The sequence below is a fragment of the Calypte anna genome, chromosome 1 (genome assembly GCF_003957555.1).
Source record: "Calypte anna isolate BGI_N300 chromosome 1, bCalAnn1_v1.p, whole genome shotgun sequence".
Classification (NCBI taxonomy): Eukaryota; Metazoa; Chordata; class Aves; order Apodiformes; family Trochilidae; genus Calypte; species Calypte anna.
In genome coordinates this window covers 179,164,908-179,190,721 of record NC_044244.1, presented here as the reverse complement: position 1 = coordinate 179,190,721, position 25,814 = coordinate 179,164,908, and the positions used below count along the sequence as shown (strand labels likewise).

General features: G+C 35.2%; 1 protein-coding gene across 1 annotated transcript in view; it reads left to right on the top strand.

Moving 5' to 3' along the window:
• TNFRSF19 (TNF receptor superfamily member 19) overlaps positions 1-25,814 on the top strand; it is a 52,316-nt gene that overhangs the window by 7,196 nt on the left and 19,306 nt on the right. The window contains exons 2-5 of the mRNA XM_030459509.1: positions 855-940; positions 2,301-2,411; positions 11,274-11,452; positions 14,897-14,982. Coding sequence (XP_030315369.1) covers positions 878-940; positions 2,301-2,411; positions 11,274-11,452; positions 14,897-14,982 — 439 coding nt within the window. The 5' untranslated portion in view covers positions 855-877. The remainder of the gene's footprint in view (positions 1-854; positions 941-2,300; positions 2,412-11,273; positions 11,453-14,896; positions 14,983-25,814) is intronic.

The window sequence follows — 25,814 nt, the reverse complement described above, 5'->3', positions numbered from 1 at the left end:
GAGAAAAAATATTTCATGGGCCAAGCAAAATATTCTTAAAGATTGTGAGGGTAGAGTTCTTTGCTTTAATAATCAAAAAAACTAACCCCAAATTAGAACTTGCCTTCCATGACAGTTGGAAATACCGCTCCTTCTTATTTTTTTAATAATTTGGTTTTTACCCATTCTTTAAAAATAATTATGCAAAGCTTTATAGACTGTTCTTTTTCTGAGATTACGATAAAAATTGTCTGAAGTGCAATGTATTTTGATTATGTTGTTTGAAATCTCTATAACAGTCTTTGCCTACCAGATCATGAACAATCATGTTAACACCTCTTAAGAAGTTAATATACCTTAGATAAGTAGGACAGCCAGTGGATGTCTCCAGTTCATTATAGAATGAAGTAGTAGAGGTGGCCTTAGCCACTAGGTAAGCCCCCTCTGCTCTGCATTGCATCATGGAACGGGAGAGTGGTCAGTTCTGGCTTGGTTTCTTTGTGGCATATTGCAAGAAATTACTTTTTGTCTGTTGATTATATACTTAATTGGGCATCTAAGAGGCAAGAAAGAATGTTAGGGAAGTTAGATGCTAGCTTTTACAAACATTGATGTTCTCTTAGCCAGACTGATAGCAGTCTCTTTTGCTTTTGAGGATTAAGGCTATAGAAGACTGCTGTATATTATCTTCTGAAAAGAACAGGAATTTTAAAGCACATGTTTGTTGTTTAGCTTCCAGGAATCCATCTGAAATATTTTAATACCATTACCACATGCATATTTTGACATGCCGAATGAGATAATCTGCTATGGACACGCAACTTTTGCAATTTAAACAATAATGTGAAATATAATTACATTTTTCTTTTTTCTAGGCTGAAAGTTTTAATTGGAAGAAATGGACATTAAAGGATTGCAGGGAGAAGATAAAATGAAGATGCTACTTTTGCTAGCATATTTGGTAAGTTAACTCTCCCCCAGGATGACTTGAAGGAATTGTATTGGACACAGTCTGTTGTTTTACACATTAATGCTAATACTAAAACTCTTCAACATATACACAGGCAATTACATATGCATTTTATCAGTTTAAAAGTGAGCGTGGTCAGCTGATTTGTATGATTTCTTCGTGCTTCATATGTGCAGCTACAAAATTTTACCTCATGATTCTCTTTATGGAAGGCCTGGACTAGAGCAGAAAATAGTTAAAATAGAAAAAAAACAGTAAAAATAGAAAACTAAAAATAGTGCTGCGAAGATAATATTGCTTCATTTCAGAGAGACGTCAGGAATTCTTGGCTATTTGTAGTGGTCATTTTCTAGTACAGTGTTCTAAGATGTATAGTTTAGAAGTCTTAAGTATTCTATTTATCCACAGAACATAGCATAGTACACAATTGCATTGCCTACTAAATGTACTTCAACTCTGACTTGCAGAGACAAGCTCTAGAACTAATGGTAATTAATGCTTCGTAGCTATCAGAAAGGCTGTGGTCTTTTTGAAAAGACTAATACACAAAGTAAGAATTTAGTAGCAGTTGTGGAGAGCTCTTGCTGTCAGGGCAGCATGCTAATGTTCTTGGATAGGATACCAGTCATTATAGAGACTTTGCATGGCTGATATTACTGCTTATGGTATTTCTCATAATCTTAGTTTCTGGTTTGGACCGATGATGTATTTAAATGTCTTTGAAGGCAAAAATTGAATTCTCTCTGGTTGGGCCCATTAAAAATGAAGTTATAGTGAAATTTAGAATTAAAAAAGTATTCATGTTGGTTTGAGATATTTTTTAAGTTCCTAAGGGATTTAGTTGACCTTTTAAATTCTAAATATTTATGTTTAAAGGACAAGATTTCAGTTTATTTATTCAATCGTAATAGCATCAAGAAAAAAATTGAAAATCACAAATTTGACTAAACACAGCAGTATGATGGAACGTGATGTAGCTTACTGTCATGAAAACTGCAGCTTCTGTAAATGTTCATATGCATTTTTCATAATGTTGAGTAATGTGTGGAACCTAAACTCAAATGCAAACAAGTGTTTTGACATTATACAGTTGTCAAATATCAAGCAGGTGTTCTAAAACTGTAAAATGGTTGCAAGTCACTGAGATTCTTTAAAATTAAGGCCAAATCCATATTTGGAGATGGTTGGTTAATTTTATATTGCCATATTTAAAGTTTTCTATGAGGCAGAAAGGGTTTTTTAAGGTAGGAGTAGGAATTTATTTCTCAGATTTAGAGTTTATGTAAATTAAATTAATAGAATATTGTTTATATTTTAGTGAGTTTACATTTTTTTATTATTTTTTTTTTAGCTAAGTAGAGTAATTTGTGAGACTGGAGATTGCAGAGAACAAGAATTTAGGGACCATGCTGGAAACTGTATCCTCTGCAAACAGTGCGGGCCTGGAATGGAACTTTCAAAGGTAAGCAAATCATGGTTTCTTCAGTTTACTTCATTTTCAGTAAGTGCATTTATGTATGTGGTTAAAATAATAGATATCTATATTTTTGTGAAATATTTTGTTTATTATGTTGCCATTTGAACCTTGTATAGCTTTTCAAGCACCATGTTTTCCTGCTCTCTTTATTTAAAATATTTGGCTCAGAAAATTATGATGCAATACCATTAGAAGATTTGGGTATGGGCTTTCCAATTAAATTTTTTTAAAAGGTGAGCTAGTGCTACAAAGGGGGGAAAATACAAGGAATTTAGGCTAAATAACTTCAATGTGTAGAGGTCCAACTTGAAACTAATAACCAATGCAGATGACTGAAAAGGTGCCAACTTTCAGAATCAGTTCTGGATTTTAGGTGAAATAGCCACTATAGACAGTGTTTAAGTATCTTCTGTACAATGACTTGACTTAGCATAATTGTTTATAATAAAAATAATGGCATAAACACGTGAATACAGAATAGGATCCAAGTGATAATTGAGTTGCTTTTCTTAGAACAGCTGGGAGATTGGTGATTGCTGTGTTTTAACCAGCTTGGTGACTGGTGTTGGGAAGCTAATTTCTTGTGGGGATCAATTTCTTTGTTTTGCAACTTATTAAAAATGCCATAAACCTCATCCGTATCTCTATGCTGTCTAAAGTAATTGAGATAGTTTAGGGCAAAAAAAATATATAATAATACGTAGAACACCTGTAAGAAGTCCTTGTTAATATCACAGAGAAGGAATGATTGTTATAATGAGTTTTATGTAAATGTTTTTTTCTTTTTTAGAAGATCTGTATTTCATACAAAAGAAAGTCTCCATAAAGATTTTGGAAATAGCAGGTTTTTATGAATGCACAAATGAATCAAGGGAGATGAATGGTGACTGTAGTTATGGACTGGGCTTCAGTAGAAGTAAAAAATTAAGCTGGCAAAATTTCCAGTGAAATTCCAAGTCTGAATGCAAGCCATGAGGGGGATCTTCGTTGCTTTCAACACAGAGAAAGTAGGTGCTGTGTGTGAGCAAGGATTGAGAACAATAAAGGAAGATACAGCTAAAACAAGAGGGGGTGGGGGATATGGTGGTGTTCACTAACTTGGATCACCAGAGGTGGGAGAGAGAACAGAATGAGTTGTGAGTCCTGGGGAGATGGGATAGTTTGGGGGAGCACATGTGCCATGCTAGAGGTGTGAAGATGGTCAGGCAATAACGAGAGGGTGCAAGCTGCTATCATCAAGAGTGAGCAAACTCATGCATAAGGTTCTTTAGTGTCCAGCGAGTATGCCTCCATCTTGTCCAATGTTAGAGTGTAAAACTGTGGCCCAGACAAAACTTCCAGTCTGATGGAAATGTGATGAGTGGGGACATAATGCAAGAGAAAAGTAGCTGCCCTGCCCAGTCAGTGCCTTTACATATAAAAAGGCAAACTGTATTTTATGCCCTTACTGATAGTGATAAAAGGATGATAAAGATTGAATTTAGGGTATTATTTAGGAGGACTGAAATTTAATTTTCTGGGATGCTTTTGTAGGCAAGTATTTTATGTATTTTATGAAATTTGAAATGTTATTTTATACTTTTTTCATAATGAAGCATTACTAAGTCGGGTGTGTATGAGTGTTTAAACAACAGGGGGAAAAGAAGCTTTCAATTTGTGGCTTTGTATTTCTTACTATATCCAGCTCCAAAAAAAAAAAAAAAAAGCAAAAAGCACAAGTACTGTGGTTTTTGGTGGCATAAGAGATCTACTGAAATTGGATGATGTTTTCCCTCTTCCTTCACCACCTGTAGCTAGTGTTCATTACACTAACAAAAATAATTATTTTCACACTTTCTATGTTAGACAGTATTAGTTAAGGTTTAATCATTCAAACAATGCTGTTGAAGTAGAGATTTGAAGATGACTGATGATATGGATATGTTTCTGTTTGGAAGTTTTGGGTTTTTTTCAGATTGGCTTTAAATTTAAGGACTGAAAGGTTTGAAGGTTTTTTATTTATAAATGCACTTGTAAATATGGCACTTCATAACTGACTAAAGCAGTATGATATGCATTGATGTAGCATACTTACCTAGTTGGCAAATAAAACCCAAAAGTGTAAAAAATAATGTCCTAAGTAAATACATGGGTTTTTTCAGTTTAATAAAGAAATGCTAAAATAGTTTACAATTTGCAATAGTACACTATCCAGGTAATTTCTTTTACTTTGACTGTACTTTGCTTACAATCTGATAGTCTTGATTTTTAGGAATATTTTTTTCTGAAAATATGGTTGCTTAATTAGTTTCAACACGTAAGCAGTTACTTCTCCAGGCATGAATAGGCTTTCAAATACTATTTTTTCCACTGCACCAGAACTGAAGTAAGTGAACAGATTTTGCCCAAACTTAAATGTGAGTGGAAGCATTATTTCCTTTGTATAGGTACCATTTTCTGTGAATAGTGAAGGATGTGATGCTGCAGCTTTTGCTGAAATGTGGTTTAGAGCAGCTTTGCTAAACTACAGCTTGAAGCAACACAGTATGTTAAGTCAAAGGAAACACAAAAGGAAAAGGGATTTAATGATATACTTGAAGTCATTTGCAACCCAGGGGGAGTTTTGTTTGCTTGGTTTTTTTACGTGTGAGGAAGCAGTGATACAATTATGCTGTAGTTGAATAACAGGGAGGAGTATCATTCACTGGAAACACACTGGAAAATGTGGTAGAATCTCCATCGCTAGAAGTTTTTAGGATGCATTTGGACAGGGTGCTAGATCAGCTCAGCTCAAGCTCCATGTCCTGTGGAATGTTGGATCAGATGTTCCTTCAAGGTTGCTCCAAACCTGGGCTTTTTTATGATGAGTGTTTAGTTTTAGTTGCAAACTCATGCTCAGTCTGTTGGATTGACCTTTCTGTCTGCAGAGATATGCCACTTCAGACACCCTTTATAGCATGAATCACACAAACAAAAAAAGCCTGCCTCCAAAACCAAGAAGAAAAAACAACAAAAAACCCAAACCAAACAAAATACTACAAAAAAACCCACAGAACAACAAAGTTGAGCCTTATTTCATGTAGTTAGATTGAATCTAGACTATTCAGCCTTTGCTGGAAAAATAATATACCTTCAGCTTCTGCTTTTTGGTTCTCTGTCAACTGTTCTAACAGCAGCACTGCAGGTGTTGCATTAACTTAGAACTAAATTCTGTTGATCATTATGTTAATTGTATTTTTTATAAAGTACTTCTAAGATATCGTACTAAAAAAGCCTTCTTTCTTATAGTATCAACAATTTAGAATTGATGGGGAAGGGTTTGAAAGCTGTTTCTCCTGTTTGCTTCTATTTGTAAACTCTAGAAAAAAAAAAAAAGAAAAATCTGTTTATCCTTTTCTTCTCGTAAACATATGTTCCTGGTAATGTTTATGAAGCCTTTGAACTACTGAAAAAGCTTGATTTTGAGTGTGTGTGGGTTTTGTTTGGGGTTTTGTTGTTGTTGTTCAGTGTGTTGGTTTTTTTTAAGCGGGACTGTCTTCTGGGGTGGGCGACCAATTCAGAAGGATGTGTTTGCTTCATGTGGCTCAGCATTATTTATTTAATATGAAACACAATCAGAGGATCATAGAATGGGTAGGGCTGGAAGGGACTTGAAAGACCATCTAGTTCCAACCCCCCTGCATGGGCAAGTGGTTTAGTATCTTCCATTCTTCAAGTGGTCTCAAGTTGCCAGTGCCTGAATAATCACTGGTGTGGCTTGACAGTAAAAGCCTTTTTTGTCTTTTTTTACCAGTGATGTGTTTGTACAAATAAAACCTTTCTATGATTCAAATTGATATAAATCACAATTAATGCAGAAAAAATAAACTGGGTTATTTTGAGCTTCAACCTTTTCTTGAAAATGTTCCAGTACAAAAATTAGAGTCCTTCTAGTCATTTCATCATAGTTTGGTTTTTTTCCAAAATAAAACACCTCTGTAACTCTCTATAGTTTCCTTATATTATTTTTAGTCATATTTGAAAAAGCAATCCTTATCTCAGCCTCATCAAGCTAAGTTGCAAATTAAAATTTTTACTGCAATTCTAGGTTGTTTTGTCAACAGATCACATCTGAGGTTGTAGTTCAGGAACTCTGAAATGACAGCTTTGGCATCCTAAGTTCTTTCCACAGTGCCCTGCCTGTGCAGTTATGCTGATAGAGTAGATTTGCACAGAGTAGATGTGTACTGTGGAACAGATTACTGAACTGATGATTCTTAACCTGGAGCAGTCCTGTGATCAAATTTACATCTCAGTCTTATCAGCAGTTGTATCCATATAGCTGAGGACAATGTATGACAAGGAAGAAGAAGCAGAGAATACCTTAAGCCAGCATTGCCACCAAATATATGATAGATACTGTGACCAAGAGCCTGCTGCTGTACAGAGAGCTTGTGGGACAGAAGCAGCCTGATGGTTGCTCAGGCAGGGCTATGTGTCATAGGGTGCTGCCTTGCTCCAGGTATATGGTGAAGGAAAAGGAGACCTGCGTGTTGGCTCAGAAAAGGAATTGAGTTAAACAGGAAGGTACTGTTTGAATTTACTCCTGAATGTACCAGTTGTCATGCAGAACATCAAAGGTGGTGTCTCATGTCTGACATCTTGTCCCTGTGAAGTTACCAAGAGCAGCTGCTACCATGGTTAGCAGTCACTTTTTATCTCTTCAAGCTGCTGGGCAGAAAGCCTGCCCTACCTCATCTAAGGGGAGGCTAACACATGCTTCTGGGTCAGTCTTCTACATGCTGCATGTAGGCATGTCAAATCTTAGTGAGCATGAAACTTTTGTGACACTAACTTTGCACTTTGCCACAGCAGCTAAATCTGACATTTGTTGGATATTGCATAATGCATAGTGTGGCAGCTTCTCCTGCTCAGAGACTTCTGCTTATAGAGACAGATGGTTACTGGAGACTAGATGAGCTTGATCCACAGCCTACTGAACTTTTGGAAGCTAGAACTTTATGCTATTCAACAAGGCCATATACTCAAAGGCATTACTAAAAAGTTAATTTCCTAGCACCAGTGTAGTGCTGCAACCTGTTATATGACCTGACATCAGTTAAAAGTCTCAATGATGATTAAAAGTCTTAAATGTCTTAATGACTGGAAGGCTTTTTCTTGAGAATACCCAAATATTCTTGTAATCATCATGGCCTAAGTAGAACTTCTCTGTGCTGTACTGTCTAGGGACTTATGTAGGTTGTGGATAATCAGTGGAACTAGAAACAAATTTTAAACTGCACTTGCAGATTATGATCTTAATAATGCCTGGAAGTATTTCTTAAATGAAATTTGAGGTTATTTTAATTGAAAGAATGTTTAAAATCTAATTTACTGTTCATTTACTTGCTGCATTGCACTCAATTTCTACAGAAAAAACATACCATGTAACTCCTTTACCCTTTTTAGTCTACTATAGTTTTAGTCATCCTTTTTGAGTCAGTGTTTGTGTAGCATGTAACAAAAGAAGCTGTTAACACTGCCAAGGTAATACTTTAAGAGGTATCTTTATTATTGTAAGCTTTTATTATTTTCAGTTTGAAACAAAGCTCTGAGTTTAGTTTACTAGTTTGCTAGGGCTTCTTAGGTGGCTTTGACCAGTCATTTCACTTTATACTCTAGTGAAGGCCACTTCTGAACAAAAATGTTCTGCGTATACATACATAAAAGGTCATGGAATGTTATGATACTGTGATAATGAACATATCTAGAAATGAAAGGGCATTTATATTGTAGGTAACATTGAAAAGGGAAATTGGAAAGGGAATAATGGAAATGTTACTCACAATGTGCTTTCACAGTGAGAGAAATAAATATAGCATGTATTTACATGTATTTGTGTGTTCCTTTTTTTCCTGGAACAAAGATTAATTTATTTATTTTTTTTAATTTATCTCATTCAAATTGTAAGTTTTATTGTTGTTTTCTGCAGTCCCGAGGTGAACTGCCACAGGAGATGAGCCCTCTTTTTAAAATATGGGTGAAAGGGTAGAAGGGGTGAGAGGGCTTGGGAACTATTCAGATCTCACCAGCCATATAACTTGACAGCTTTGTAAATAGAGAACTAAGAAAACTGGTGCAAATCAGTTTTACACGTGTACTGATAAAAGATGACCATTGATTGGTTTTATCTTTGCTGGACTGCTATATTGTGAAGTCCAAGATTCTAAAGGGTTTGAACCCACTGTCTAAATCATATCCTTCAGTTTTGGGAATGTGGTTAATTATGAGTACAGATCTGTTCGAAGTTCTACCTGGTTTACAAGCTTAAATAGTTATTTGCACCTACCAGGCAGTTAACTACCTCAAGTATTACATGAACATAAAAAGCACATAGATAGAGTGTGGTTGTGAATTGTATCTCTAGAATTCCTGGCGAGGATTTAGAAGCCATCTTTGAAAAGTTTGGAGACTGTAAATTCCTTGGGCTGAAGGTTTCTTTACCTTGTCTACACTATTTTTATAGCTTTAAAGTAAACCATTCCACATTGTGAAGGACTTCTAAGATGTGTCCATACATCCAGCTACAGCAAAGCAGATCTGACAAAGGTAGAAACAACTTACTCAAGTAGTTTGGGCCAATGAGTTGGAAGATACTTAATTCTAACTTTATGATGTTTGCTTGTTTTTAATTGAAAACTTCAAAGGTAGTCTGGAAAGAAAAACTTGTAATTAAGTTAATTTAAACCTTATATTTGAAAGTTTACTAGGACTTGAGAGAGACTAATTCCAAGTGATTTATCAAAAGATAAAAACATATGCAGTTTGACTGTGCAAGGGTATTGTTTGGATGATCAAAGCAGGAAAAGTAGATATTTAGAAAGAATGTGTTGAGGAATAATGAGATTCAATGAAAAAGTTTATTTAGGCTTAGGAGGAGCAAAACCTTCTAGCAGAAGTTAGTCTGATTCCAGTCCCTGGTAATAATCATGGAACTTTGTATGGAGATTTAAAATTGCATTAATGAAATTGAGTGTAAATCTGAACACAGTTGGTATTAGATTACATAAAACAGAACTTTTAGAACCTCCATTGTTTTGGTGTTGGTTCCTATCAGAAAGGGGTACATTTGACATAAAATGGTAGAAAGTGTTCTGTGCCTGAAGTAAACACTGAAAAAAAATGAAACAAACAAACCTGAAACATTTGTATCCTCTTTTGCTTACCAGCTTTATTAATGTCGATATTGTGTCAATGTTAGTGTCCCCTTGCAGGAGGACAGTGTATGAAACTGTAGTTTCTTTTTTGTTGTTGTTGCTGCAATGTTCTGTCTGACTGCTTCCTAATCTGAATAGCATACATTACAGCTAAAAAACAAAACAAAAATTATATATATTTTTTTAATTCCATGTTTTAAAGACACAGGAACAATACTATTTTTAGTGTGCATTTGTAGTTGTTTTCTTAGCCTTGTTCATTTTCTGTGCACTCGAGTGCTTTTTCTTCAGAGGACAGTAAAGATTATTTTTAACAAAATGGAAAATTGAAAAATCTTAGAATGTCCAGTAAAATGTATCTGAAGCAATATGAAGTACATATTGGCAATCACAGAGCTTGTTCCATAGATGTTTTCTCAATGCAAAATGTTGGGGAGTTCTGAATGTGTTTCTTAGGTTCAAAGCTTTCTGTAAAGCAGATTTGCTTAGGTGGTGATTTTGGAAAAGGTTGTTTTTATATGCATTGAACATGCATGTGTTGTGGAGGAAAGTGGAGGAAACCGTTTCTTAAGTTGCTCCAGATGAAAATTTCCTTTCATTTTCCCACTGGGAAAGATGCCCTGTCCTTCCACTGAGACTTCCTGGACAAGGAGGTCCCTACATTGAGCATTTTTCAGCTACACTCTTCCCAGCAAGTCTCTAGCAATTTATTGTATTCTCATGCCATTTTGTTAAATTACTAATGTATCAAAACTAACTCCAAAGAACTGCAAAAAATTGTGGGGATATTCAGATGAGGAAAGGGAGCAGTAAATCTTACTAACTTGCTAGCTCTCACAGTGACATAAAAATGAAAATGATAGTTCTTGGTAATAAGTTTGTAGAATTCAGTCCCCAACATAATTGTTGGGTGAAGTGCTTCTCTTTGCAGCCTATCAGTTATGTTAGGTGTCCTTTTGCAAACGAATATAAAATATTTATTTAAACAGCTAAATTTTGGATAAATAACAAACCATAACAGTATTCCTTGTATTGTAAAATACCGTGCCTCTCTGTGATCCACATAGCTATTCAGCTTTTCCAGCAGTTTAAGAACTGTTAGAACTGGAGAGGGTTGAGTTTTTGGAATTCTTAGTGACTAAGCAATGTTTCATGCCTAGCTACTGGTCATTAACCAGCTCTGTTTTATTTGGTAACAGAAATTCTAAGCCTTTGAAGATCAGTGCACTCTCTTTGGCAATTAACTTTGTTCACCTTAGCTATGAACCTTAATATCAAAGTGCTTCTTTGCTGTTTTTGTAACCGAGCAAGTGCCTTTATACTTCCCTTGTCCCAGTTTCTGCACTTTCACATGACTGACCTAATTAAAAAACAGACAGCTCAATAATTCTACCATAAGCTAGTAATAATGAAACTGTGGGAGTCCTTGAAGCCCTTTATCATTCAAATGAACAGTGGTTTCTTGAATAAAGTGAATGACTAAGTATTACTTATACAAGTAAGGGAGATTATTAGCAGTGGAAGACACATTTGAACTTGCTGAAAGGATTGCTTTTGTCTCTAGAAAGACCTATTCTCAGTAATAATTACACTAGGTCTTCATTTTATCCCAGCATTCTTGTTCATGCTTTCAGTGACTGAATAGCTTGCTATTGCTTGTTAATTCCTACAGGAATGTGGATTTGGATATGGGGAGGATGCACAGTGCATGACATGCAGGCCAAACAGATTCAAGGAAGACTGGGGCTTTCAGAAGTGCAAGCCTTGTCTGGATTGTGCATTAGTTAACAGGTTCCAGAAGGCCAACTGTTCTGCAACCAGCAATGCAATATGTGGAGACTGTTTGCCTGGGTAAGTCCATTTTTAAAAATGAGACTTGAACAAATTAAAAACTAGTTTGCATTAATATTTGCTTGTTTGTGTTTTCCAGGTAAGTGATTGTATGCTTTATGTATGTATGAAGGTCCTAGGTTCTAATCTTGACCTTATAATCAATTGCTGTATGATTTTAGCACATAATTTTAGAACTGCAGTCTTAATTATCTCATCTAAAAAAATGGTTTGATTACCCAACTGATCTGTGAGAGTATTGTCTATATAGCACCTGAGCAAAATACTTCAAAGTATTGAGTGTTACTGGTGACTTACTTTATTGTATAAAGAATTAAACATTTGGAAACCTAATACAGTAACCTTCTTGAAGACTGATCACATTATTTGGTTGCTTATTTTCCCCTCCTGAGGTCAATGTTTAGTAATTTTCATACACATATGTATTTAAGTCAAAAGTAGTGGCTGTGGTTTATGTTCCTGAATTTCCTTCACCATGTTCAGAAATGTATAGAGCATGATCCTGGCTGAGAATCATAAATGGATATAAAAGAATTGTTTTGGAACAAATTATAACTGTGTGGAGACTCACTGAAACTACTGTTACAAATCAAGGCCTTAGTTTGTTTTTCAGTCTTCTCAGATCTCTGTTGCTAGTATTATGATCTCTAAAAGGCTATTATTTACATTTTGCCCAAGTTTCACTATTGTAAATACCTGACATGGATCTGTTAAAAGGCATTTCTGATGCTTTTTTGAACTATGGATTAGTAGTTTCAGAGTAGGCTGAGAACTGATTTGCCTTTGTAACAGCCTTTGTATTTTCATGGTGTATATTTCAGAGATGGTATGTTCATTTGGTTCCTATATATCTCAGACCTCTATGTATATATGTCCTTTTTTTGTTGTTTTTTTAATCAAATACCTGAACACTGAAGCCCCTACAGTTACTTGTTTCAAGCTAGAAGTGAGGTCTTTTAGTTAAAAAAAACACTAAAGCTTTGGTAACTAATATTTTAAGTCACAGTGTGAGGAGGTGCAGCCACAGGTGTTGGGTGTTACTCACAGCCACTTCAGATACTACCTGCAGCCACATGGTAGATTAATTTATGCTCTTACTGCATATATGGCAGGGCTCTTTCTTTTGTCAGTAGGGAGAAAAGTTTCTTCTTGTGTGTAAGCAATGTAAGCCAAATTTTGGAAGATGAGAAAGGAAAAAAGAGAAGCCAGAATAGAGCATGAATTAAGGCTAAATCTAAACTGAGGGACCTGGGAATGCTTCTCAGTATTGTAGTCTAGAATGCATTCTAGATACACAAGTTGAATACTTGTTAAAAAAAAGAGCTGTTGCCGTGATGTCCTTTTAGTGACAACAAAGCTGGAAACATGAAGAGGGAGGGAGTCATAGAGGATTCAGAGGTCATCTAGTCTGGACTTTTTGTGTAATACAGCAGTAGAACATGCCACCACTCATACCTCTCCATCACTTTAGCTGCTTCCTAAGCACATGGAGGATATAGCTAGCCAAACCAAATGATTTAGCTAATGTTTTACCTCTCAGTAATCATATTTATTTCTGTTGTGCACCAGTTTTCAACATGCCATTCCCATTGTTCAGCTTCAAAATGCTACAGAGGGAATGAGAGTTAAAAACAAATATTAACACATTTCGTTCAGAGTAAATGATCACAGCAGCCTCTGGGGTCTTGCAGCCTATGAATCCCTCTCTGTTCACATTGTTAAAGCCTGAGTTTCTTGAGCAGTTGGAAAGCTGTTTGCTTTAGCTGATACAGTGTCCACACTTTAACAGCAAATGCACTGCCAGCAGTATCCAATCAGTAGAGTTAGTACCTTTTATTTAATGTCCCACTACCACTACAGGAAAACAGTTCATGTACTCATCTTGAACAGACCACAGCTATTGATTGTAGCATGTGTACTCATGACTGATTAAAAGAAAAACAGACCTGCTTGATTAAGGAGCCATTATAGGCAAGTTCTTTAGAGGATTTCATTTCTCATAAAAAATTGATATACAACATTCTAAACTTCTGTTTTGTCATTTGGTGTTACTGTTGTTCCCTGTTTTAGGAGTGTAGGCTTCTGCCTCAGACTGTAGTCAGTAAACTTTTCAAACACAAGCTCAATAGTAAGGTTCCTGAAGGATCTTTAGAGTAAAATGCCTGCTTGGGCATGACAGACTTTTCTCCTTTCTCCTTTCTCCTTTCTCCTTTCTCCTTTCTCCTTTCTCCTTTCTCCTTTCTCCTTTCTCCTTTCTCCTTTCTCCTTTCTCCTTTCTCCTTTCTCCTTTCTCCTTTCTCCTTTCTCCTTTCTCCTTTCTCCTTTCTCCTTTCTCCTTTCTCCTTTCTCCTTTCTCCTTTCTCCTTTCTCCTTTCTCCTTTCTCCTTTCTCCTTTCTCCTTTCTCCTTTCTCCTTTCTCCTTTCTCCTTTCTCCTTTTTTTTATTATTTTGCATTAATTTCTTTAGGAATAAGTAGCTGGCTGGTTAGTTTGCTTTAGAGTTTTATTTTATCATTCATCTGTTGCTGTTTGTGGCCTCTGCTGTTATTTATCTAAACTAGATGATACTTCTGTTTGTGATACCTTTTTTTTTTGTCACACTTTGAAGTACTTATATTTAGAATTTTTAAATTACATGTTTAAATAAGAATATGAAAACTAAGTGAGGAATTGGATAATGTACATTGGGACTCATGTCACTTTGATAATTTGTCTTTAGAGCCCATGCATGTTGTGATTTTGGTTGGAGGTGAAGATCTTACTGAATGACAGTCAGAAAGAAATTGTGGGTTTGTTACAGTAAAGTTCTAAAAAAACGTTTTTACTGTTATTATCTTGTTTTCTGAACATCTTATCACACTGCATATTAAAATATTTTGAGGGGCATGTCCTTCTGTACAAGTACAGAAATGAACTAATTTATGAGTGACTTTTCCTTCTCCGAGTAAGAGGGTATCTTAGGGATTTTAAGTGAAAAGCACTGATGTCTGGTTCATTATGTATTCTTAGTGGTGATAATTACCTTGTAATATCTTGTTTCTTTTGGGAGACTTAGGTAGATTAATCTTGTTTGATATTTTTTTTAAGGTGTAAATAAGATTGGGTTCTTCATACTTGTATGTTGTGATCTATGTGAAACAGGATATTGATTTCTTCTGAAATCTGCAGAATTGTTTATTTCATTTGTGAATATAATATTATAGTGATTATGCAGTTGGACTAATAGACTTAGAATTTTTCAAGGTACTCTAGAGCTACTGCTGTACTATTAATATCTACTGTGCTTTTGCTTACTTTTATTTTCTGCTATTTCCTAGTAGTTTGTATTGGGACATAGATTGACAGAAGTCTGCAGTTAGAGGATTTTGTTAAAAGACCTGGTTAAGTTTGTGAGGAAAAATGACTGGATTTGATCAACTGTTTTTTTCATTCCTTTGTCTTCTAGATTTTATAGGAAAACAAAGCTTGGAGGGTTTCAAGACATGGAGTGTGTTCCTTGTGGTGATCCTCCTCCTCCCTATGAGCCTCACTGTAAGTGCTCTTTTCCTTCTTTTAGAGTGGGATTAACTTTTTTGATTTAGAATGTTTTCTTTTTTAACTAGAAAGCTTTAAAACAAAAGTCACAGTTATGAAGAATTCTTTTAAAGGCTCATTTCCTTGTTAGTATATTATTTTGTTAATATATTTCAGCAGGTCCAGTTGAAATTGCAAAATTCCCTCTATAAGCAGTCACTTGAGGGTAAACATTCCCATCTTACCACATGATAAGGGAATCTCCAGTCCATTTCTGATCTTGTCATATTAAAGTTCTGGTTTGTGTTGATGACAAAAGAAAGGTACTTTTTCTAAACCCTCTGCCTGCTATCAGATAGACCTCAGTGAATATGAATTCTTTTCTGACACCCCAAAGAGGTAATTTATTTACCTTTAAAAATAACTTTTGTGTAAAGGTTACAACGAGAGAGAACAATATAGATAAATATCTTTATACTGCTGTATACAGTAAGAAGGAAATGAGTAATCAGTTTCTCTATTTGTTTTTGGCCAAGGAGAGGATTAAACTCATTAAAAGCAGAGAACTGATATGAGACTACTATGAGTCTATATATGCTATATATAGTATATGATTCTACATCCCATCAAGTTTTTTAATCTAATCAAAGGATTAAATTATTCTTGTTGCATTGATTAGTGTATATTTTGTAATATGAAAAATATAATTGTTTCAAAAAAATCTTGTGGAAAACCTTGGGTTTACTTGTCTATTTCTGTAAGAGGGAAGTTATGGTTTGGGAGATTTTTTTCCCTTGTTCCAAACAGAAACAATTATCTACAGAAAGAATGAATTGTCAGTTTCCTGAAATGCTTTACTTCACACTAGTTTAATAAGGACACACTGTTTTTTGTAAACATTTAATTGTGCTAAATTAAAATATCACTACATAAACTCCTCCGTTTGTTAAAATTATACTTTTAAGTAGTTTAATATATTGTTAGATTTAATGAAATTATAATTCTTCAGCATTTCATATATTGCTTGGACAGTAATTTTCAAGGGAGAAAGTCTTTCTTGGTTTGGTTATAGTGCCTTTTGGAAAATAAACTTAGTAAACTAGATTCTCAGTATTTTTTATACATATCATAAAATAATATCGTTAATACTAGAAGGTGTTATAAATGTGGCTTCTCCTGCATTTGTCTTATGGTTTGAATTTCATTACATACCTCTGAATCAGAATTTATTTTTTTATCATGAAAGATTGTAACATTGAAAACTAGTAAATCAGATTTCTATTTTAAAAAAAATTTGAGTTAGTGTTTGTAGGAATTACTCCTTCCACTGTATAATGTAAGCCTAGAAAGTAAATTTAAAAAAATTTTAACTATCTTTGTAGTATAGAAAATCTTTTTTCTAGTGATTTGGCCTTTCTAATTGAGCTTGAGCTTGGGTCCTAAACTGAAATGTTAGGAAGCTACTACTAAATGGGCAACTGGCACTCCAGTGGAGAAAAGCATTTTCTCGATAAGAAGCTGCAATGGGAAATCCAGATTGCTGCATTTTTTTGTTCCCTAGTATCATGGCTATGACACAAAATGTTTTGACTAAATAACAGCAGAGGTGTTAACAAGTATTTTCATATTTCTAGTGGCAAATTATGATATTTCCATCTTTAACAGAAACAGTAATAGAAAGTTTGAAATCATTAAAATGTTCTTTGTTTATATACTAATCAGTCAATAAAAAATAACTTAAATAACAAAGAAATGCTACCACAGAGTACAATTAACATTTCACTGTGGTTTTCCAAAGGCTTTTGTTTGGAATTTGTGTATTGATTCTTCAGGTCAATTACAAGCTGTCTCGGTTTAGGAGAGTGTCCATGCCTTCCCCAGGGCAGCCTAGGAAGTGATTCCTACAATAGCATCAAAAAGATGCAAATATCCCAGTTTTAAGCATAAGTCAAAAACATGATTCTGCAAGGAAGTCTAAATAATGCTTTGCAAAAACAAGTATTTCCACCCAGTGCTGAAAATGTTAGCTGTTTATTTCAGTAATTAATATATTTTTATAGTTCAGATGTTTAAGTTAAATGGAGACAGACCTTTAGGTGTATGAGGCAAGTTCTCAATGGTCAGAGGACTTAAGTTCTAATTCTCTGCTTTTCTTATCCTTCTCTTTCCACTGTGAAACAACAGAAAGTCAAATATTAGTGCAGCTCTTATATTACAGATGAAAAGGAAAAGTTTAAATGTCCCGTGTCAATGAATTAATTGTCCTGTGAGGTGTGTGGCAATCTTTTGTTTGCTTAAGAGCATTATCATAAGGGCACAAAGGCTCACAGCCCCCTACCTGCACTAAAGGTTCATGGTAAAGCTGAGACATGGATGAAGCTCTTTCAGCTCTAGTAGCAGTTGATTATTACCCAGTTAGCTATAAATCTAAATACTTGCTTTTATCTTCTTTCTTTCTGTAGACATTTTAAAACAGATCTGGTTTAAATATTTACTCATGGAAAAATGAGTCTGTGAATTGCTAGAGGCAAAGTTGAAAGGATTCTGTAATGAACAAGTAAAGAGAGTACTACAGGGCAGGAGAATTGCTATCACCACCTTTGTGTAAACTTTAAGAGGACACAATGACTTATGTGTATTTTTAGGATGTCAAAAAAGTAAATACACACTGATACAGTTATATTTTAATTTTCTTAGTTCAGGTGAATAAACTGTAAATAGCAATCCTATACATAGGGTCAGCATCTAAACATTAGATTAGAAATTAAAGCATGTTTTTAAAATTACTATGCTCACTTTCTAAACCAAAGACATATTTCTCACCTGAAGACAATTTTTTCTCAACTGAATGACAGAAAAAGACTCCTTTGAAGTGGAAAATAGAGTCAAAACCCAATCAATCAAAGGTGTAATTTCTTAAATGGAAGGTACCATAGGATGTCCCACAATGGTATCTGTTCAGCACACAAAGTGTGACATAGATACAATTCAGTTCTTTTTTTCTCAGCACCAACTTAGGATTGCAGAGTTTTCTCCAGTCAGCTCAGGCCAGTGTTGTGCTGCCCAATGGTTATGCTTCAACTGTTATTGAAACTTTTCAGTAAAGAGATCATTATAAAAAGAATTACACTAAACCTTAAGGTTACTTTTAAAACTGAGAAGTTTAACCCCCGAAATACTTGTGGTGGCACAGCTGAAGGATAGATGTGGTAAAGGCTGGGTGGGATAAAGAGTAGATGTTCCACAGATATCATTGCTTTCTTTGATCAAGCGTAATTTTGATTATATTTTTAGATAGCCTGTCATATCAAATAAACTAAAAAAACATTAGAAACTATACTCTTCATCTTCTTTCAGTCATAAGACAATGGTAGATGACAATTCAAGCGAAGCTGATAAAATAATTCTATGTCAGCTGTTCTTCCACATGGTTCCTGTTGTATTGTTCAGTCCACTAGAAAAGAGGATTGTGACCTGTGACATTGAATTTTTTGGGACTGTATTAAAAAATAGTTCCTAACACTTCCACATGACTATTCCTTTCTGGACTAGCCTGCAGCCAGCGTGTTCCTCTGTTATGTGCAAAGTCAGCCTAGAATGTGGCTGTAGAAATAGTTAAATTTTAAATTTGAATAAACTGTGGGAGTTGAGATGAAATGAAGACCTAGGCAACCAAAGCATTTTACAGCCAAACCACCACCAAAGGAAGAGATTAGTCTTTTTTTTTTTTTTAATTATCTGCACTGCCATATTAAATAATAATAATAATAGCACAGTATGTCCAGTCAAACTAATTTTTCCTTCTCCAGGACTATTTCTGCTTGTCATCATGATATAAAGCAATGAGCATGGGAAGAGGGACAGGACTGGGATGATAAACCATTCATGTGGAGCTTGGGAAGCCAGCTTCTACATGTTCCAGGAAATAAATGCATTCTTTGCTTCAATGAAGCAGAAATGTTTTGTTGAGAAAGTCACAGCAGAGGAAGTATCTACAGCTGGATTGTAACATTAAGGGCATTTGAAATAAACCTGCACTTGGGAGTAAAATTGCTACATTTTGTCATGAGCTGTGTTTTGAGATACTGATTTCAGTGGTAGTGGTTTCAAATATTAAAAAATATCTCAAACTAGGCAATAAACAGTTTTTGCTTAGGTGGGGAACACAAGTGAAGAGTATGCTTGTTGAAACAAATACTTGTAGCATATGATAGTAAAAATACTAAATTTACACGTGAAAATTTTCATTTTCATATGTTACCTGCCTTAAATTTTGTTTGTTTAAGGAAGTTCTGCATCTCTTTGACTATTTCCACTAAGACTGATCACAGAGCTTCCTTTACGGTTTTCTTATTTCTGTATTTTTCAAAAATTAGTTTGCTTCTGTATGTTAACAGAATTGTTTCTCTGAGAATTAAATGCCAATGTCTTAGACTGTAGCTGAATCTCCCTCTTTAAATCTATATGGTATGTTGTTTCATTAATGAAAGTTGCTGTTTAAGGGATAAAATGTGTGGTGCTATTTCAGTCTTCCTGGTGTTAAAAGTATCTAGTAAAGGAGAAGTAAGATTTGGTATAAATCTTCTTATTTACACTTACAAAATTAGGATCTGTGATTATTTAAACTTTCCTGTGATTCTAAAGGGTATTTGCAGTATGCAAGGACAATACTTCAGAGCAAAGCCAATGAAATACTAGAAATCTGCAGGGAATTACTGTAAGGTGACAAAAGACATGATTGAAAGTAAGGAGGGGGCTGGAAGCTTGCTGGCTACGTGTGTATTCTGTAAAACACATTTGCTGGTGGCAAAAGAGAAAAATTCCCACTGTTGCAGCCTTGCTGGATTTTTTTGGGTTGGTTTGTTTTGGGGTTTTTTTTTTGCATTATTTCATTAAACAAAAATGTAGCATTTTAACTTGAGAGGAATTTTTGGATGACTTTCAGTTCCACATTAGTTCCTCTGTTTACATGGTGGAATTTTAACTTACTGGTGTCACTTTCTTCTTTCTGTTTACAGTATTTTGTTACTTGAAAGCTGTCAGACTCCAGATAATGTTTTTTAAGCTGTTAAGTTTTTATGTAATTTTCATTTGGTTACTTTATATAACAAACTTTATTACTAATGCAAAGTAGTCTTTGAAGGTGTATATGTGTATGAGGTAACTGGTAGCTAAACGTATATAAAAAGTGAAACCAATCCTAATTATTTGATTCCTTTCCAACATATATGCCCATCTTATTTCAGGATTTTTTCTGATTTGCAGTAACCACACAGCATCTCTCATAATCCTCTTTACCATTTTGGACACTGTGATAGAAAGCAGCTGGAATATTGTATAAACCTTTCACAAAAGTCTTAAGGAGTGACAGCTAATTTAAATACAGCTAATAGCATCACTAGCTTACAAATATCAGTACTGTTTTATTACAGAGAAATTAGCTTTCTGGCATCTCATGACAGAAATGTACACTTCTGTAAAAATGTAATAAGACAGTCTGATATTTTCCATATGTGACCTGATGGTAGAATTGCTTATCTTCAGGAAACCTGAAACAAATTTGACTAGGTGTTTCAGAGGCATGAGAATTGCTATTCATGTCTTGTAAAGTTATATTACAATATTATTTTTTTCAGTCATCACAGATCAAAGGGAATTAACCTAGAAAACCTAAATGTGTTCAATTCTTTGCCCTTGGCAATTGTGATGCTTCTGACCCCCTGGGGAAAGATTGAAACAGCTCCTTTTCTTTCTGCTCTCAAATTGCTTTACATGCTGGGCTCTCCTTCTAAAATGAAAAGTTGCAAGCAAACAGGGGGCAGGTTTTTTCTTCTATTAATACCAGAGATGTTGCCAAGAAAATCAGTTATAAAATTTCTGAAAAATTAATGAAGAGGAAATTTAGATTCCTTGTACAGTTTAGTCATGTTCTAAAACTTTCTCTTTTCCTAGCTCAAAATAGTCTTTTTTACATGAGCATTCCCAGCTTGCTTTCACTAGTTCCTGTAGTCTGTACCTTTGATTTCTGTGTCTACACTAATATTTCATTACGTATCTTGTTATCACTGAATTTGTATCATGGTTGATAGACCAAATTACTGAGTATGCCAAAACAAGAGGGGGAGGAGGGGTGGACACACCCAGCAAACCAACAAATTTTCCGTAGAAGAAAATTGAGCTTATAAATGTTGAAAGAACATTGTGAGGAGGTGCTATTCCCAAACCAAACATAATTTTTTTTGTAACCAGCCAGCCACTTTGCCAAGGAATCAAAACTTGGAGGCCAGATCTCTCGAACCTTCCAGTCAGTCTAAGCTGCTGGACTTTTGTCCACTTTCTTATACTATCCTTAAATATTGTGTTATGTGCAGTTTACTTTTTACAGGGGAAAATATGTTCTATCAGAAAGATTTCCAACGGCATGTGATGTAGCTTAGTGCTGCAAAGCTGCAGGTGTGAGGGCTTTCCTAATGAATTTATTAACTTACTAGTAACTTCTGTAGAACAGGAGTACTCAGTGTAACACGTCTGCTATGCTATGAAAGGTTTATCATTTGAGTCTAGAGTAAAAGAACAGTAACCTAAACAACTTCAGCAGTTCTAATTAGTGTTTGGAATTTCCAAATCTTCATTAAAACTCTTATAATGGCGGTAAGCAAAGTCACTTATTTTGTATCTGTTACTTCAAATCTAACTTAGATTTCTTTGCACAGTGAAAATTTATTTCACTAAGCATGTTTCAGGTAACACAGATCAAGCTATAAACTAAAAAAACTTGGCTTGTAGTGTATGCTTTAGAAATATACTACAGTATAGGCAGCATTAGCCTTGTCAAGTATTGAGAAGTATTTAAGGCTTAACTATACACGTACGCCCAGGATCCTGGCTCCAAAATTGCATCACCAGCTGTCCTGCTTGACAGATACCTAACTGTGCTAACACTTAAAAGCCCAAGGTATGTACAACCGTTCCTAGACCATGATTTACAGGAATATTCCATTGATTCTGGGTTTGGGTAGCTCAGATACATTGCAGCTCTAGATAGGCTAAAAGGATTGCGAGTCACTTGCCATTGAAGGAAACAGATGAACTGGGCAAGATACTCCCTATAGATCTCTAATCAGAGGATACAGACCCTGTTCTCTAATGACAGTCAATCCAAGAGGTAATGGAATTGGAATTTAAGGAGGCACCTAGGAGGTTCTCCGTATTCTTTAGTGGTCATCCCAAAATGTTTCAACATCAAGCAGCTATGTGCCCAGCTGGCACTGAAATGGTCAGGATTTACAAGCAAATCAGTCTGTTGCCCATCTCTGGACAATCTGTGCTATGATGTCTCCATATATACAAGATGAAGGTATGGTTCACTAACAGAGACCTTGCAGTAACAGTGCAAAGCCAAACAAAATTTGGATTTAATGCATATATTTTGGTAGTATTTCTTTATGAAGGCCCTACAGAAGGATGTGCTTTGAATCCTCCTTTTCTGTGTGCTATTTTTCAAGAAGTTAAGGCTTTCCTTTTATTACATATGATAATTATAGTATCTGGTTTTTCTTCTGGCAAATTGTGTTATGTTAGAGTGATTGCAAACATGTTACCATAATTAAGGCTGTGTGAGTTGGATTATGAAACTTTATTCTGGATCAAAATGTAGATATAAAGTTCCATAGCAAAGAACTTCTTTTGTATGCAAAAATCTGTCTGAGGTAGTACTTAATGGAAGAAGGAAGCCCAAACTGATACACCAAGAGTGAAAACCATCCATCTTTCAGTAAGTAAACTATTGAAACCTCACTTTGTCCTGGCAAATATAAAGGTTAAGAGTTTTTATGTGGGTCTGGAATACTTTTTTCTTCAATGTAAAGGCAGTCATATATATATACATTTTATGCAAAAAGTGCTGTTGGTGCTGTTAAGTGATAAATGAGGAGGTAGAATACCTATTTTAACAATACACTGGTACTAGTTAAGAGTTTGCATTTTACTCTTATGGCAGAAACTCATGAAGATCTCTGCTTCAGTTCCAAGCTGACAGATGAAGGAATGCTGTAGCTCTTCTAATAGAGAAAAAATACCAAACCAAAACAACCCTTTCTAGTTATGTCCTGCTGTTACATTGTGCAAACCTGTGAAGTAACACAGATGGGATATGCTGCCATAAAGTTTCTTTGTCCAGAATTTTTGGACATGTGTCCTGTTCTTGTGCTGATTGACCTTCACAGACATTCCTGAGGCATTAAGAGGCTATTGATGGGAAGTGGACTTTTTTATGCCATATGTTGCCTATCATTTTGTATCATTGCCATTTCAATTCTAGATTTGGATTGGGCTGAATTTTGCTTGTAGAGGGAACACCTGTCAGTGTGTTTGGTATTTATCTTTGAGCACATGGTTCATTTCTTCAATTCCTGCATCATACTAGTCTCTGGATCGGTGAAAGAATTTTCCTTCTTGGAAAATTCAGCATTCTTTGGGAGGAAACTCCTTTTTTCTTCCTAGCCACTGAAGGCCAGGTTTCTGAGAACAGATAATTTGTCTTTAATTGTTTTTAACTATTACATATTTGAAGCAAGCTGAATCATACCAGTGGCCCTTAGGTGTGACAGCTTTCATTTTTGTCTGCTAAAAATAATTTCAGAAATGTAAATTTAAGTGTTACTGCAAACATCATAGGATACATGACAAGATTAGAATTATGTCTTCTTCAGTTTGGTTTCCTAAGTGAACACAGTATGTACAATAATACTGTTGTAATTTATTATCCTCTTTAAATCTATTTGTCCCTGATAACTAATTCTGTCCATGCTGGCAGAGTAACAGAGACCTCAGACAAGAAGACTTCTGATTCTTACAGCAACAAGTGATCTAGTAGTGAACAGGAGTTACATTAGTGCACATACTGAGATGGATCCAGCATAGGTTCTTACCATATTCATCAACAACAGAAAGTCTACAGAAAGGAAAATAATGTAAAATAAATGGTAATTTCATAGAATCATAGAATTGGCTGGGTTGGAAGGGACCTCAGAGATCATCGAGTCCAACCCTTGAACCACCGTTGCGGTTTCTAGACTATGGCACTGAGTGCCACATCCAGTCTCTTTTTAAATACATCCAGGGATGGAGAATCCACTACTTCCCTGGGCAGCCCATTCCAATGCCTGATCACTCTCTTCGTAAAGAAATTCTTTCTAATATCTAACCTAAACTTCCCCTGGCACAACTTAAGACCATGCCCTCTTGTCTTGTTGAAAGTCGTTTGGCACAAGACCAACCCCCACCTGGCTACACCCCCCTTTCAGGTAGTTGTAGAGAGCGATGAGGTCTCCCCTGAGCCTCCTCTTCTCCGGGCTGAACAGCCCCAGCTCCCTCAGCCTCTCCTCACAGGGTCTGTGTTCGAGTCCCTTCACCAGCCTGGTTGCCCTCCTCTGGACCTGAAACATTTCTGAACATCCTGAAAGTACTTGCTTACTATGATTGGAGGAGGAACAGGAAAATCTGAATACTAGAAGTCTGTAAGTTTTAAAAATCATCTGCTCAAATATAAAATCTAGAACATCGATATTAGTAGTACCTACTTAGAAAGCTGCTAGCAATGTAAGTGTTAAAATTATTTTCAGAGTGAGCAGATGTCATGTAAATGGCTTCCATCATACAAATGGAGATGATAGAACAAATTAAGAACAGAAATGTTGTTTTTCAAAGCTATTTGTTTATGACATTCAGTAAATGAAAATGGAAATGTCAACACGTGACTTTAAAATAAATTGAATCAAATTTCATTTATTTCATTAATCACATCATAAGCTCATGGAACTGTTAACAGGAGTTTACATAAGTGGTATCCATCTGGCAGTCAAAAGGTTAAATTGAATCAGTATATCATAATGGATAGATTTTGTATCTTTATTCAGTTCAAATCTGACAACTCTTATCTGCTAGTCCTTGTGAAACCTTCAGTTTGAAATAGGAAACTACTTTTGAACTTGCATATCCTACATCCCACATTTGTCCAGTGATTTTTCTTTTATGACTCCTTTTAAATCAGGGAATGTGTAAGAGTGAACTTAGGGATTCATGGCCTGACAATGCAATAATCCTTAAATATACATTTAGGAGCTAGGAGTGACAAATTATTAGTTTTGCATAGTAAAAATTCGCTTAGAGACCTCACTTTTTTCTCAGGCTAAAATATTCCTGTATATAGAATGATGAAGACTGTACTTCACTTTTAGCTTGTTCATCTAAAATTTGAACAAGAATCTGCAGTTAGCAATCATATTTAGTTTTGTTTCTTGACACTGCTAAGTAGAGTTAGAAAATGAAATTCTTGTCTTAACTGTGGAGTATGAGAATTTCAATGTTTTTCCAAACCAGTTTACCATACTTTTGTTTCTAGTAGTAACTTGTGCAACCTTTCATCTTATGAGTCAATCCTATAATTAGTATCCTTCTTTGCCAGAGGCATACTGCATGTTTGTTTTAGGTACAGAATGTCTGCAAGAAATTTAACTTAATCATTACTTTTTAATGTAAGAGCTGGTTAGCTCAATTACACTAGATTAAAGTGAACTTGAAATTCCTGAGTTACAGAGAAGGGGCTAATCATTGACCTGTACTGAATAAATACTATTTCCTATAATTTTTTTCTTATGTGTACTTACTAATGTGGCTAGCCCTCTAGCCCAATCTTGCAGGGACTATAAGCAATTATTTGTTCTTTGTAGGAACTGGGTTTGCAAATTCTTACTTAACTTAGCCATTAGATTGATCAAAATTATTCCAGTATTGCATACATTGCTGCAAGGCTGCAAAATACATTTTCAGTTAACTTTTGCCTCATTGTG